The sequence below is a fragment of the Micropterus salmoides genome, unplaced genomic scaffold (genome assembly GCF_014851395.1).
Source record: "Micropterus salmoides isolate LMB-PRFRI ecotype aquatic unplaced genomic scaffold, ASM1485139v1 Ms_hic_scaffold_22, whole genome shotgun sequence".
Classification (NCBI taxonomy): Eukaryota; Metazoa; Chordata; class Actinopteri; order Centrarchiformes; family Centrarchidae; genus Micropterus; species Micropterus salmoides.
The window spans coordinates 8,458,025-8,471,534 of record NW_024041373.1 but is presented as its reverse complement, the minus strand read 5'-3'; the positions used below and the strand labels follow the sequence as shown (position 1 = coordinate 8,471,534).

Here is a 13,510-nt window from a genome sequence, read left to right as displayed (position 1 = left end):
GGCAGTTTTGGAGAGAAGACTGACCAGGAGATTAAGATGTTATTTGTTTCTTTTCTCTACTGATAAAATGCCCTGTCCACACACACACACACACACACACACACACACACACACACCACTTGCTGTGTTGGGCAAGTTACTTCCAAAATGTAATACATTATAGATTACTAGTTACTGTCATTTGAGATTAATTAATGTTACAATATTGCTGTCTTTGAATTGTAATACTCTACACTACTTTTAAGTTACTTTCACTTTTATTTAATGTTCGCATTATTCTGATGTATTCTGAGTAAGATGTTCTGCGTTTGTGGGTTCTAGTGATGTGCAGAGTTATGTCCGCGGATGGTGTCTTTGATTGATTTGAACCTTCTGATTAATAGCGGGGGTGAAATCGTTTCCTCATTAAGAAAGACGCTGTGCGCATTTACGCATTAGGTACAGCAGCATAACGTCATTGATTATTTTAATCTCCCAAAACTCCGACAGGATCGGTCAGGATGAGCTGACAGCAGCCTCTCTGATCATGAAAGTAATTTGTTAAAACACAAACACCAGCCTATAGAAATCCATTTATGCATGATCCGTCAGGGGAGCTACCGTCTTGTTAAAAGGAGCCGAGCTGCCCCGTAGTTAGCACCCTGCCTACAGTCTCGACCGTCAGATTCCCACAACAGGAAATAATGTTACTCTTTAAGTCATGGATTTGTTTATCTGCTGCCGAAATGTTTCTCGGTGTTAGTGAATTAAAAAAACAAAACACCACTTAATTCTGTGTTAAAATCCGTTGTAACATGCGTTACTGAGATTGTAAGGGGTACATACAGATATTTTTTGATAATGCATTATATTACTATGTTACAGCAGAATGCAATACATTACTGTAATTGTGGTACTTTTGTAACGCATTACTCCAAATACCGTGCTCTTGTCCTCATCAGGATCCTCCATTGGCTACATTGATTCTCTCTTAACGCCCTACTTTACCAAACATTAGAAGGGAGTACCAGACAAAATGGCTGCTCTTAACAAAAAGTCTTAAATCTAAGGAGCTAAACCTGACAGTGTAGGAACACATCACATGGTGAATACACGCACGCCCCCTACCCCCCACACACACACACACAAATGCAATGGCTGTCCTTGCCTTTCAAAAGTGGCTCCTCTCGCTGTCCGTTGGTGTGGAATCATTTTGTTCGGCTGAGTGCTTCTCCAGAAAATCGCCCATCGCTCAGCCAGGCCACAGAGTGGACACAGAGGAAAACAGTGCAAGAGCAAGATGGAATGCAAGGAGGTTATAATGCGTGACATTTTTTGCCAGTCAGTTTCTGTACAGTACACAGAGGCTTGCTCCATATTATGTTTTGTATTATGTCTTCCTGACCAGTTTAACAGAAATTGATTGGGTACAGGAGTTCAAGTGAATTGCCAGGAAAAGGCTAAGTGCTGTTAGGGAAGAAGAAAATGAATGGCCGCTATGTGAGGGAAGTGCATACAAACAGTATTGCCAATCCAGTCAGTGGAACAATTGATTTTGTGACAAGACCAATCACAATCCAATAAAAAGAGCTACAGTTGTTAGAATAAAACACCTTGACATGAGATTGGAAATACAGATGGGTTTAACCTGCTCTCACTTACTGTCATTTGTAGGGACATTTCTATTAGTCTCAAAGAGTGGGCGTAACTCTTACACTTTATTTAAGATCAGCTCTTCTCATTCTTTAGCTGCTGAGTTGCCATCACCTCAGGAATCCTCAAATCTGGGTTTGAAGAAGTAGGAGGCTTTTTGTGACGGATGCCCCTGCTGAAGCACCACTGCTTAGCGCTATGTTAGGTATACGTATGTCACGACCTTGGATTTGAGTGAGGTGTTTTTCTGTTACTTTATTAAATGTCCATTTCTGTTTTACCCATTGCCTCTGTGTTCTTGTTTAGCTTTTGTTAGTTGAGCATTGCTTCCTTGTTTTCTGTTTTTAGTTACATAGATCCTTGTGTATTGTCTGTAGCGTTACTTCCTGTTTCATTTTGTAATTTTGGTGATTGGTGTTTTTGTCTAGCTTTGTTTCCTTGATTCCTAATGGGTCTCACCTGTGTTTAATCGCCCTCCCTGCTTGTGTGTGTGGTGTCATCGTCTCTGAATGTTGAAATTGAGTGTTCTGCCTCATGCTCTGTTTCTCTGGACCATTCCCTGTGTTTGGATTACCTTGGCCTTTTGTTGGATTAAACCCGTGCCTGGACTTTGTACTCTGCCTTTGTTTGACTTTACACCTGTGTTTGGACTCTTACCTCATGCTCAGACGTAAGCCTTAATAGACCTTTTTGAACTGCATCCGCCTCACCACTGTCTGCATTTTGGGTCCACACTCTGTATTCCTGCCTCAGCCTTTCTGACAATATACAAAAATGTTTACTAGCTTTAATTTCATTTCCACCTTAACTGGGCGGCACCTAGACATAGACAACTGGCTAGTCACACAACGAGTGCTTGCACAGATGCCAACCCTCAGTTTCAGAGTAAAGATCCCAAACAGCCAAGAATGAATGATTTCAGGAATTGGAATGAAACCACTGAAAGGCACACCTATCAGCAGATTGCATGTTGTCACTTAGTTAGTCTGTTTCTAAACTCAAACTGAGCTCCAGATAACACTCAACACTCAGGCTGCAATGATGGCGTCAGCCACCTATGCTTTACCACTGGGACAGCTGAGATTGAAGGGCTTTATGAGGTGGGTTTCATACCCCCACCTCAGCCCCAAGCACAGTGTCCATTGCGATATCCTAAGTGCATGCAAGAGTACTGCAGCTCAGTTGGTATTTTAAGGGAACCTCGGTCACAACTGTTGCCATGAGTGGAATTGTAATGACAGATATCCTTTTATGAGTTTTTATGAGTGTCTTAATGGGTTGGGGATGTTCTCACTATGACATATGATTTAAAGTTATTATTACCCACATGGGCCTGAGGGCTCATTTTGCTAGGGACATTGCTGCATCAGAGGGCTGATTCCATGAGGTGTCTTTGCAAGAAATAATGTATGTTAAGCCAGAAGATGGCCTCATCCACATACAGTACATTTGAGTGGTTAGATATTACTTAGATTATGATGCTATACATAGTTCTGGGACTGTGAATCTCATTCCTTTGAGGGGATTCCCTGGGTCTTCTCTAATCTGTTTGGATTAAGAACAACTGAACAGCTCAGTAATTGACACATCTGTAATCTCCGGCATGTCCTAAAGCCGTAGTACTGCAAGCATGAGTTGGAATAATATGTGTACAGAGGTCCACAGACAATACACAAATAAAAATTCCACATACCATGCATGTTTATTTGGAGAATTCAAACAGTTTCACAGTAAGCTAAACCACATTCTGGCTTTTCAGCAGAGTATAAATCATTTTTTGATAATTTTCCCCATTTACTATTGGAGCCTTGTAGATGAAGGACACTTAGTCTTGTTTCAATACCAGTGAATTATTGATAAGCTAATTTCAAATGTGAAATATGGCTTTGTGTGTCACCTCTATGATTAATTTAAGTGTTCTCGTGATTCACCTGCTTCAGCATCTGCTTCTGCCAAAGCTGCACACTGTGAAATCATTACCAGCACCCTGACCTGACCTATTTATATACAACAGTCTGTTAAATATCCATTAAGTAGTTGTGTAGTTCAAATATTTTATAAATCTATATATTGTAACAGGAATGCTGAGTGCAGTGGCAGGTAAAGTGGAGGTGTGGGCCCAAATGCAGACAAAGGCGAGGAGGATGCAATTCAGGAGATTCATTTACTGAACAAAGTCCAAACAAAAGTAACATAAGTTACTTCTAACAAAATACTATAGAAGAAGACTTCTAGCAGTAGTTTTGTGGTCAATATTTTTCATTTTTAAAGGAATGTAAGCAAGGGTGTAACCATGGAATAGACATTTGGGGGATTCAAATGAGAGCCCTGTGCATTTCCCACAATATGAAAATGTGTACCTTTTATAACATAGTTTTGAAGACTACACTGACCATTTGAATTCCAATTTAAAGGAATAGTCTGATTTCTTTGATATAGCTGTCCCTACACTTGCTTTTGTTTTGAACAGTTGCTTACTGTTTAGTGACTTTAAACACAACTACAATTTAATTGTTTCATTTGTTTGGCTGCTTTTAAGCATAACCCTGCAGTTTATTCCAGATCACTCAGTCACATGATATGATTGTGTCATGGTAAGGTCAGGTCTAAACATGTCTTGGCCATTATTAAGGGCCTTTGTCAGCTGTTTGCATTTTGTTTGTCATTCGCTGAGATGTGTAAGTGAGAATACACAACAAGGTACCGTACGAAAATGAGGTGGAATTAAAAAATGGTGAGGTGGAAAGCTATTTTGTTGCTGAGTTTTGGTTTTCTATTGCATATCAGGCCATTGTGTACCATTGCTGCTTGCAACAGCTGGGTTCAAATCCTGCTAAGTTTGTTTAATCAGTTAAACCCACAGTCAGGTCTGATTAACCAGGGACAGGTAGCTGGTAGCTTAGCAGTAACTCTGTTTCTATTGTAATCTACAGACCTTGCATATTGATTTATATTGGCTGTTAAGCTGTTCGCTGGGCTCTTGCTTTGGTGTCCTTTTACCATCATGTTAACACCACTTAATGAAGTCCCAGTAACATTTTGCACGCTTGTATAAAGCCTTTTTAATTAACATATTTTTCTTCCCTTACCTCTCACTTATGCATACTGCTTTTTTCCCTCTTCATTTGCAGTACATTCTTTTACATAGGTCAGAATAATGCCAACGGCAGTGTGGCAAGGAGCCACATGTGGGAGGCAGTGATGAAGGGACAGAGGTTGTGAGAGGCAGGCAGTGAAAGGGTGAGCAGAGCTGGTACAATCACATGCCTGCTGGGTTGGAAGCGGAGAGCAGACAGCCGGGGAGGAACTGAGAACCTTGCGAGCGGTGTGTAATCATGGCTCTATTGTAGTGAACAGCTGGGCCTCTGGAGCTGTGAGCAGCAGGGGGCCAAAGCCAGGGCGCTGCCCCTGCAAATCACCATGTCTTTAACATTTCTGACAAAATAAGAGCAGAACATTGTACTCAAAAGTCTGTGGATTTGCAGTGGCCTTTACCAGGTAGAACAAAAAAAGTCAGCTTCAAATGGCAGAAATAGCATGACTGCCATTTCTTACTGAATCAACAGGGGGCAGGGCTGAACCTACCTGTATTTTGGCCTACTGATAGCAGGGCCTCGTCCAGGCCCCACTGCCTACCTGAGCAGCTTGTGTACTTTGCAGAACCTGTCTTTCATTTCAGTGCCCATGTTAACAGGTTTGAGCAGCCACACAGCATGATGGGATTATGAACCACTGGTAGAAATGTGGTGGGAGTGTTATTCAGGTGGGCTACTTGGGTAGCACTTAAAAAGCCCTACCACTGTCACAGAGACACGTTCAAGCCTGAACACTGAGACAACTACATGCCAGTTTTTACAGAAGTGTGAGAGTGTGGTCCATTGCATTTATTGGTAAATAAGCTCAATCTGTCACAGGCACAATCAATAGAACAAAACGGTATTTAGCAGAGCGGCATCTTTTGATTATCATCAACAACCAGTAGACTTTTTGGTGAGAAAATCTCAGGTTGAATACATGACGTTTTCTGAGCACAAAATCAATGCTGTGCCTGTGTTTATAAATATCATAGATAAGAAAATCCAAAGCAAATACAGTGCTTAGGCATGGAGAGGGATGCTGGCATGGATCTGATATAGTACTTAGGGCTGTTTTCTGTCATTTGTGAGGAGTGACTTAACTTTGTAAGAGTTTGATTGTAAAAAATGGTAATGAATGCATCCAATATGCACTTAGCTGATGAACAGAAGAATACTAACCAGCTGTGATGGAACCCTGTTTATCCTCCACACTGTTGAAAAAATAAAGGCATTATGGCATAAATTCCTTAGCTGATGGAGACTAATCTACATTTCCCTAGAGAGAAGAGAATGTAGAGGAGAAGTATTACTTTTGCAGTCCTTTTTTAATGGGCAACAGTGACATGCTACCAGTGCAAGGTGTTTATGGTTTCCAACCCTTAATCTTTCACATTCAGGCTGATAATGGAAATGTTTTCTATGTTATGTAGAATGCTATAAATGTATTTATCTTGCTGTCCTCTCTCACTATGCATTCAATCGCATTGTACTTACTTCTCCATTGCAAAAGTTGTGATTGGATGATTTTCAATTTGTTTTTTATTTTTTTTATTTTTTTTACAAATCATACACTCATTTTGCTTTTAGCTTGTCCACCTGAAGTGCATAATTTGCCTTTACACTGTAGTCTGTGTGTATTTGGCTTCAGTTCTTCCATCACTAGAGTGGCGTAAATTATTTAAACTAAGTTGTTTTTGGGCAGAGAATCATCACACACTGTGGCAACTACTCCCTCAAGGACTCCCCAGAGGAGAGAGCTGATGTTTAACCACTGGAATCCATTACACTTAAAGCCCCAGCCCTCAGTGGACTCATTCCTCAGGGTTCCAGAGAGAAGCTGGGCTATGATGTCCTGAAATCTGGCCAGCCTTGAGTCTCAGGGCCCCAGAAGTCTCCCTGTCATGTTGAACCTGAAATTTGATCCACAGGAGACAAGCTATTTCCTACAACCCAAGGCGGAAGAGACAGTGGAGACAGCAACACCACCATGTTATACAGCAGAGGTGCAGTTAAAAGCGAATAGGGACTCCCTTCTTTATTAGAGATGTCTCATGGCTGTTAGTGACAGGCTTTCACTTTCATATGCTCATATCTGTGCCCTCCCTTTCTTTCTCTTCTCTCACTGTCTGTCTTCCTTCCCTACAGCTTGTAGTCTGTCATTTCCTCTCACATTTCTGACATCCATGCTGTTCCTTTTGTGCCTGTACTGGATTTGGAAAGAAATCAGACTCCTTCACCACTATTTTTATTTTAAATATTACTTCATCACAATCAAACAACACACAATACCATATTATTGCTATCTTCAGACTTATCGTGGACCTCTACGTGGCTTTTTTGCTCTGGTATTGTACCTACTGTGAACTATGGGAACTTGTTCACAATGGTGTGTGCCTGTAAATCATGTCCAATCTACTGAATTGTTCGCAGGTGGCCATTAATCAAGTTCTGGACACATTTCAATGATGATCAAATAAAAGCTGATAATAAACAAAAAAATAATAATTCTCAGGTTTAAAACACAACTAGGGGTCTGAATAGTCTCCAAAAACTTACTTTATATCTCTGTCTCTCCTCTTTCTGTACACTCCTATCCTTCCATAAGTAGTACCTCTCAGAGGGAGGAGAGGGTGATTCCTGCAGTGCACTTCAGATAAGACACAGCAGGGAACTCCCTCTCCAACTGTCTCTCACTTAACATTCTGCTTTCCATAGGAAATAGCCCCCATTTATTCAAAAGCTGCAAAGCACTGTCAAGGCAAATATACAGGAATATGAGCCATGGCTAACCAATTGGATTTAGCGCTTTTGAAGGAATAGGTATGCAGTGGTACATAGTTTAGCAGCCAATGGTCTCTCCAGTCCTTGCTGGGCATTGTTTATTATCTGACTTCTTTATGGAGAAGTAATTGGACAGTCTTATAGGATAATAAAAATGGAAGGATTCACTGTCTAGCGTTTTGCGCCTGGTCACCCACATTGACTTGTAATCTGCGTCACAGAGGTCCAGTCAATGGCCTGATGGCGAGGCTATTAAAACCCAGTGGAAGGTATAAAAGGCCAACCTGGAGACTATATGTCTGAAGGCTCGTTGCTCTCTCAGCTCTACGGTGAGCTGAAAGGTTGTGGTGCTCAGTGTAGTGGTGGACTGCTGGAACGCAGAGAAATTCATCTTAAGAAGCTGATGATCCAAGGCAACTGTTTAAATAGGTTGCTTTATTGTTTTTCTCTTAGGACTGAAATGCACCACTTATGCCAATGGAGCATTCAATGACCTTGAAAGCTGGGGGGATAAAGGGAAAACAAGAAGATAAGAATGAATAAGGTGAATTGGTAATGGTTGGGATTTTGTTTGCAGGCATCAGAGCCTCCAGAGTCAACAGTAATAGCTGCCCAAAGATGAGTTTCACCTGCACACAGCCAAGCCTGCTAACCTCTGAAGTACCACACTGGCACACTGACACATACAGTGGAGAGTTGGTCATCTGTGCGTCTCAGCAAAGCTTTGAACTGTTGTTGCTTGAACTGCTTTGAACACTGTGGCACTGTCAAATCTTGCAGATCAAAACTGGTGTGTGTGTGTGTGTACTTATTCGAGTGTGTGACGTTATTTACTGAACCTTGTGGCATTTGACACTAGGCGGTGTTAATGAATCATTGTTTCACAGGCTGCTGTGTAGAGATAGATATAAACTGGCATCCTTTAGGGAAGGAAAATGATACATCATATCACACACTTTCTCCACACACATCCAGATCACATCCACACACACACTCTCTCCACACAAACTCACCTAATGCTCAACTGTCAAACTGCCTCCTTGACATCAAAGCAAAGTTGATAAAGCAGACACACATGCCAGTCACACATACAGGTATACAACTGTGCACACACAAACAAGCATAGCAAGCAGGAATATTTAATTAATTCACCTAGGGTTTGATTTTGTGTATGTTTTTCCATTTCATTTGTGCCTGCACTCCAGTGTCATGCTGCGGGCCGTGGGGTACCTTTACAGGTGTTTCCAGTTCTCTCGTAAGCAGACAACTTGACAAGCATAATAAATATGTCAGAGAAAAGCAGCTTAGATGTTTATTCAAATGCAGTTATTGTTGTGGGGGAGTGGATTAGTAACTATGTTCCCTTCATTCAGCAACTATCGACGAGGTCTGCTTCAGCTGCACTTTAAGTGCTGCAGTCGAGTTTCTCAGTGAGCAGTTAGCAAAATATGGGAAACTGACCGACTTAACAAAGAGTCTTCTAAGTCTAGTTCTTGCTTTGGCTTTTGCTCTTTTTTCCTGCAAGTGATGTTTTACTTTGACAATCTGAAGGGCATCCCACAGCACTAAACAAAACCCTCACTTAACTTAAGAACAGGTGTTTGAGGATTACCCGCCTAAGATCCAAACGGGCAGGAAAAATCCCGATATCCAGTAGCAATGTTGATTTTCAAATAATCTTATAGTGATCTAAAATATTATCTTTCACTACATCAGTCTCAGAAATTACCTGCAACCCTGTCTGCATACATAAGATGACACAATTCTGGTTCCAACTCCAAGGTTGAGAAACTGAGCCCTGTGATATCTGTTGCTCTCCTCGTCTGCCCCTACAGCTACACTACTTGGATCTCTCTACTCTGTCTTACTGTAATCTTGTCAGACAGACCAGTTTCCAGCACTGCTCGTGTGTGTAGAGACCAATATGGTAAGGAAGGGAAATTGAGGTAGTAGAACGGTAGAAGCAGAGAGACTGAGGAAGTGGATGTGCAACAGAAGACAGAAGCCTTACTTTGCTGCTATGTTGTTGTGTTTTACTCAGGTAATGGTTTAAGTCACACGCACAGACACACACATTTTGTTACATAAATTACAAACACATACAGACACTGTCTCAACCCACATGTTCATACTGTCCGAACAAACATTCACATGTTTAACCCAACCTTCACACACAGACACACACAGTTTTATAGACTCTGACACACTATGACAAAAGCAAAAGGTAGTATTTACACACAAACACACGCATATGCAAATACACCTCCACACTCCCCCTGAGACCAGTGCAGACAGACTGTGGGGTCAACTGCTCTCTTACTTTGTCACTTTAGCTTTGGCTCAGGGCCCAACTCGGTTCAACTCCATGACCTCCCCATGTGGTCGCACTCTCCCCCTGCAGTAAACAAGGCTGTGGACTGTGCGTGTGTGTGTGTGTGTGTGTGCGCGCCCGCAGGAGAGTCTGTGAGTGACAAAGAGAGGTAGAGAATAGTGGCCTTGTGCAAGTGTTTCTTTCCAGTAATATTACCTAGAATACCTCCCGTACTCCCCTCACAATTCTCATTTCTTATTAATTATGTGTGCGTGGCTGTTTTGAGATAAAATTCCAATTAATGAGGATGTTCCTCAAACTTAGAGACAAGCTGCTCTACAATACCTGGGGACTTTATATGGCCACCTCTTTTTTCCTCTTGCCAGGTTTCGACACTGACCATGACACAGGCAAACAGTGCTCTGATATGGCCTTGTGCAGCCTTTTTGCCCAGTTGACATTTCTTAACTCCTTGCTCTTAGATACCCAAGGCAATTTTGGGGGGCAACACAGATAGGCAAGGATTATATTTACAGACAGCAGGATACAACAATAGGACATCCCAATACCATTGAAGTTGCACTAATGTGAGAATAAAATATGTTTTATCAGAGGAAGTCACAAAGTGAGGCAGACAACACCAGACAGGAGTGTTTAATTCTGCCTAACTGAGATGCCATAAATGTGTAATGTGTGTCCAAATTAAACTGCCAGCTGGGCATGGTCACTCTTCTGAAACCATCTCCATGCACAGGAAGAGATTACAGAAGTTCAGCTCAAAATGAAAATTTAGTCATTATCTTTTCACCCCCTTATCAGTTGAGGATTGACGTTTGTAGGACCACCACACGGTGAGGAAATGTTAATGATACTGTCTTTTTAGAGCTGGAAAACAAATGTAAAGTCTCCTCGAAGGGGTTTAAAGTAAAAGAGTTGCTAGGTGGCTTCAAAATTTGTCTCATTGCTGCTCTGACGCAAAGCCCAGCTCGATACCGTAGTCTTACAAGCCTCTAGATGTGTGGGTGTGAGTGAATGATGACTGAATTGTCATTTTGTGGGAAAATATTGCTTTAAGGGAGAAGGAGTGAGCACGTACCCAGAAGCATTTGGATTCATTCACCTGTTTTGTTTTTCTTTCTCCTCTTTTGTCCACTTGGTTTCCAGTATGGTAAATGGTAAGAACACACTGTGTATGCTCTACCATTTGCCATTTGGAGCCACTGAAGAATTGCTCAGTGTAGCCCTTTGCCGACAAACCAATCACGAGTGATCGAAGCAGCCATGTTAACTATGCAAGCAAGAATTGCTCTTTTTTATCTAGTTTGACCAAGAATGCATTGTTATTTGCAGTTATGATTTGGGGGAGTAGCTGCAGGGAAAGAATATGCATATTCACAGTCACAACTAGGACATTGTGTTCCAAAAACTATGACTAAATTAAATTGTCTTCTGTGGCTATGTAGTTAGATAAGGCTTCTGTGTAAACCACAAAAAGGTCATATATTTAGTCTCTCCTTTTCGCAGTAGTATATTATTCATCATGAACATTTCTGACTGTAATAATGACAAAAATATTCTGCTACCTTGTAAATCAGGACATGTTCTTGGATCATGTCTGTCCCGCTGTTTGCCTGTACTCCATGCCAACACTGTGTGTGTGTGTGTGTGTGTGTGTGTGTGTATGCTTGAATGTGTCTCTCTCAGGACACACCGGTGGGCAGATCAGTGTTCATGGTGAATGCCACAGATCCAGACCAGGGCACTGGAGGCAGCGTTCTCTTCTCCTTCCAGCCGCCATCTCCCTTCTTCTCCATCGACGGGGCCCGAGGCATCGTCACAGTCATCAAAGCCCTGGACTACGAAACAACCTCAGCATACCAGCTTACTGTCAACGCCACGGTCAGCACACATAAAACAGAAATTTCCGTTCAACATTAGCACAGACCCAATGCTTTCAGTCAAATTAAGGCAAATGCACGTATTGAACTTTTGTTTCTGTATCTATCAGGATCAAGACAAAACAAGACCTCTGTCCCGGCTTTCCAACTTAGCTATCTCCATCACTGATGTCCAGGACATGGACCCTATTTTCACCAATCTGCCCTACAGTACTAACATAGAGGAGGACGTTCCCCTGGTCAGTATTAGAATGAAGCTTTTATGTGAAACCCTGTAATCTGTCCATTTCTTACCCTCCCATCCATCTCTGTTGCCAACATGTTCCACTTATCTTTCACCTCATTGCTCATCCCCAGCTCCTCCTGTCGTGTGTTCATACTCCTCTTTGATTATTAAAAGAGAAGCCCGCACACACCCAAACTCAGTCCCGGGCCCCTACGTACAGCACTGCAGGTGTTGGAGACTGTAATTACTGCTGGAGATTTACAATCCTGCTTCAGGGATGGGAGGCCTCAAGCAAAGGTCACTGGGGCTATAGGATTTATCTCACAATGCTACTTCATGTGCTCTGTGTTTGTGAAGTATTAAGCAGTGGAGTCTCACCATGACCGTACCTTTGTCTTTATTGCAAGTAGGTTTGTAATGGGTATCTAATACACTGAGTGTCTGTTTCCCTGTACGCTATTATGTTCATTCCCCTGACTCATCCCTCTAAACTCAGGTTCCCAGGTGGCTAATGGTCCAGCTATTGACGTTTCCACTCGTAGAGATGGAATTACACACAGGGGCATAATACTGTCCGTCCTTCTTTCTATTCTTCCTCTCCCCTGATTCATCCAGCCCAGCCTTCCCCCACTCGAACTCCCACCCAGCTCATACCTCGTCCCAGGCCTGCTCGTGCTGTAGTAGAAATGTCAAGTGCAACATTTGCATGCATATTAACGGGGCGTGACGGAGTCGACGCCTGGTGTCTCCCTGACTCTCTGATTCATCAACTGTCACAAGGAAGGTCACAACAGGAGGAAGAGGAGGGGGGGGGGGGGGGGGGGGGGGGGGTAGAAAGAGAAGGGGATGTTGGGGTGAAATGGAACAAGGTGACAGGAGGGAGGAAAAAGTTAGAGAACGGAATAAAGAGGAGAGAGTTAAAAAGAGCGGATCACAAAGTTGACATTGGTGAGTGGATACCAGATTTCTCACAGCAGCTGAGCAACGTTAAGCCTCAGTAATACTGCCTAGGAGTGATGTAGCTCTTACCACTAACAGTAGGGGGCAGTGTATAATCCTCTTACTGTGACTCTGTAGGAGGAGGTCAAAAAAGGCGTGTAACCAAAATCTGTAATCGAGCCCCTTTGACCCCACAATAGACACAGAAAGGATAACGACAGTGAGACACCGCAATACAGGCCAACAGTGCCACTGTGCTTGTACGCACACAGACTTCTGACTCCCTCGTGCTATTTTAACAGGCATGTGTCATTTCCATTAGGCAGTGTTGGGTGGTGATAAGCCGTGGGCGTACAGTGACGGAACGAGTGTCAACTGTTCTCAAGGCCCATGACATTTACACGTAAAGGGATATCAAACTTGGATCCCTGTCATAGGTCATTTCTCAAAGGTGTGAGTGTGCACACATTCACACACATACAAAAATGCCCCCTATTTCTGCCTCTGTCTCTCTCAGTCCCTGTTTGTTTCTCTGTGTCTGTCTTTCTCTTTTTCTCCAGCCAATCAACCCGTCATCCATAGAAAACTTTGACAAAGGAGTAGAAGAAAATATTTTTTCCCCCCCCAGATGAAATCACAGGGCAGG

The 13,510-nt window shown here is 42.5% G+C and overlaps 1 protein-coding gene across 1 annotated transcript in view; it reads left to right on the top strand.

Annotated features, from left to right (window-relative positions):
- LOC119917695 (cadherin-23-like) overlaps nucleotides 1-13,510 on the top strand; it is a 150,537-nt gene that overhangs the window by 54,728 nt on the left and 82,299 nt on the right. The window contains exons 7-8 of the mRNA XM_038738109.1: nucleotides 11,506-11,700; nucleotides 11,810-11,938. Of these exons, the coding sequence (XP_038594037.1) occupies nucleotides 11,506-11,700; nucleotides 11,810-11,938 (324 nt within the window). The remainder of the gene's footprint in view (nucleotides 1-11,505; nucleotides 11,701-11,809; nucleotides 11,939-13,510) is intronic.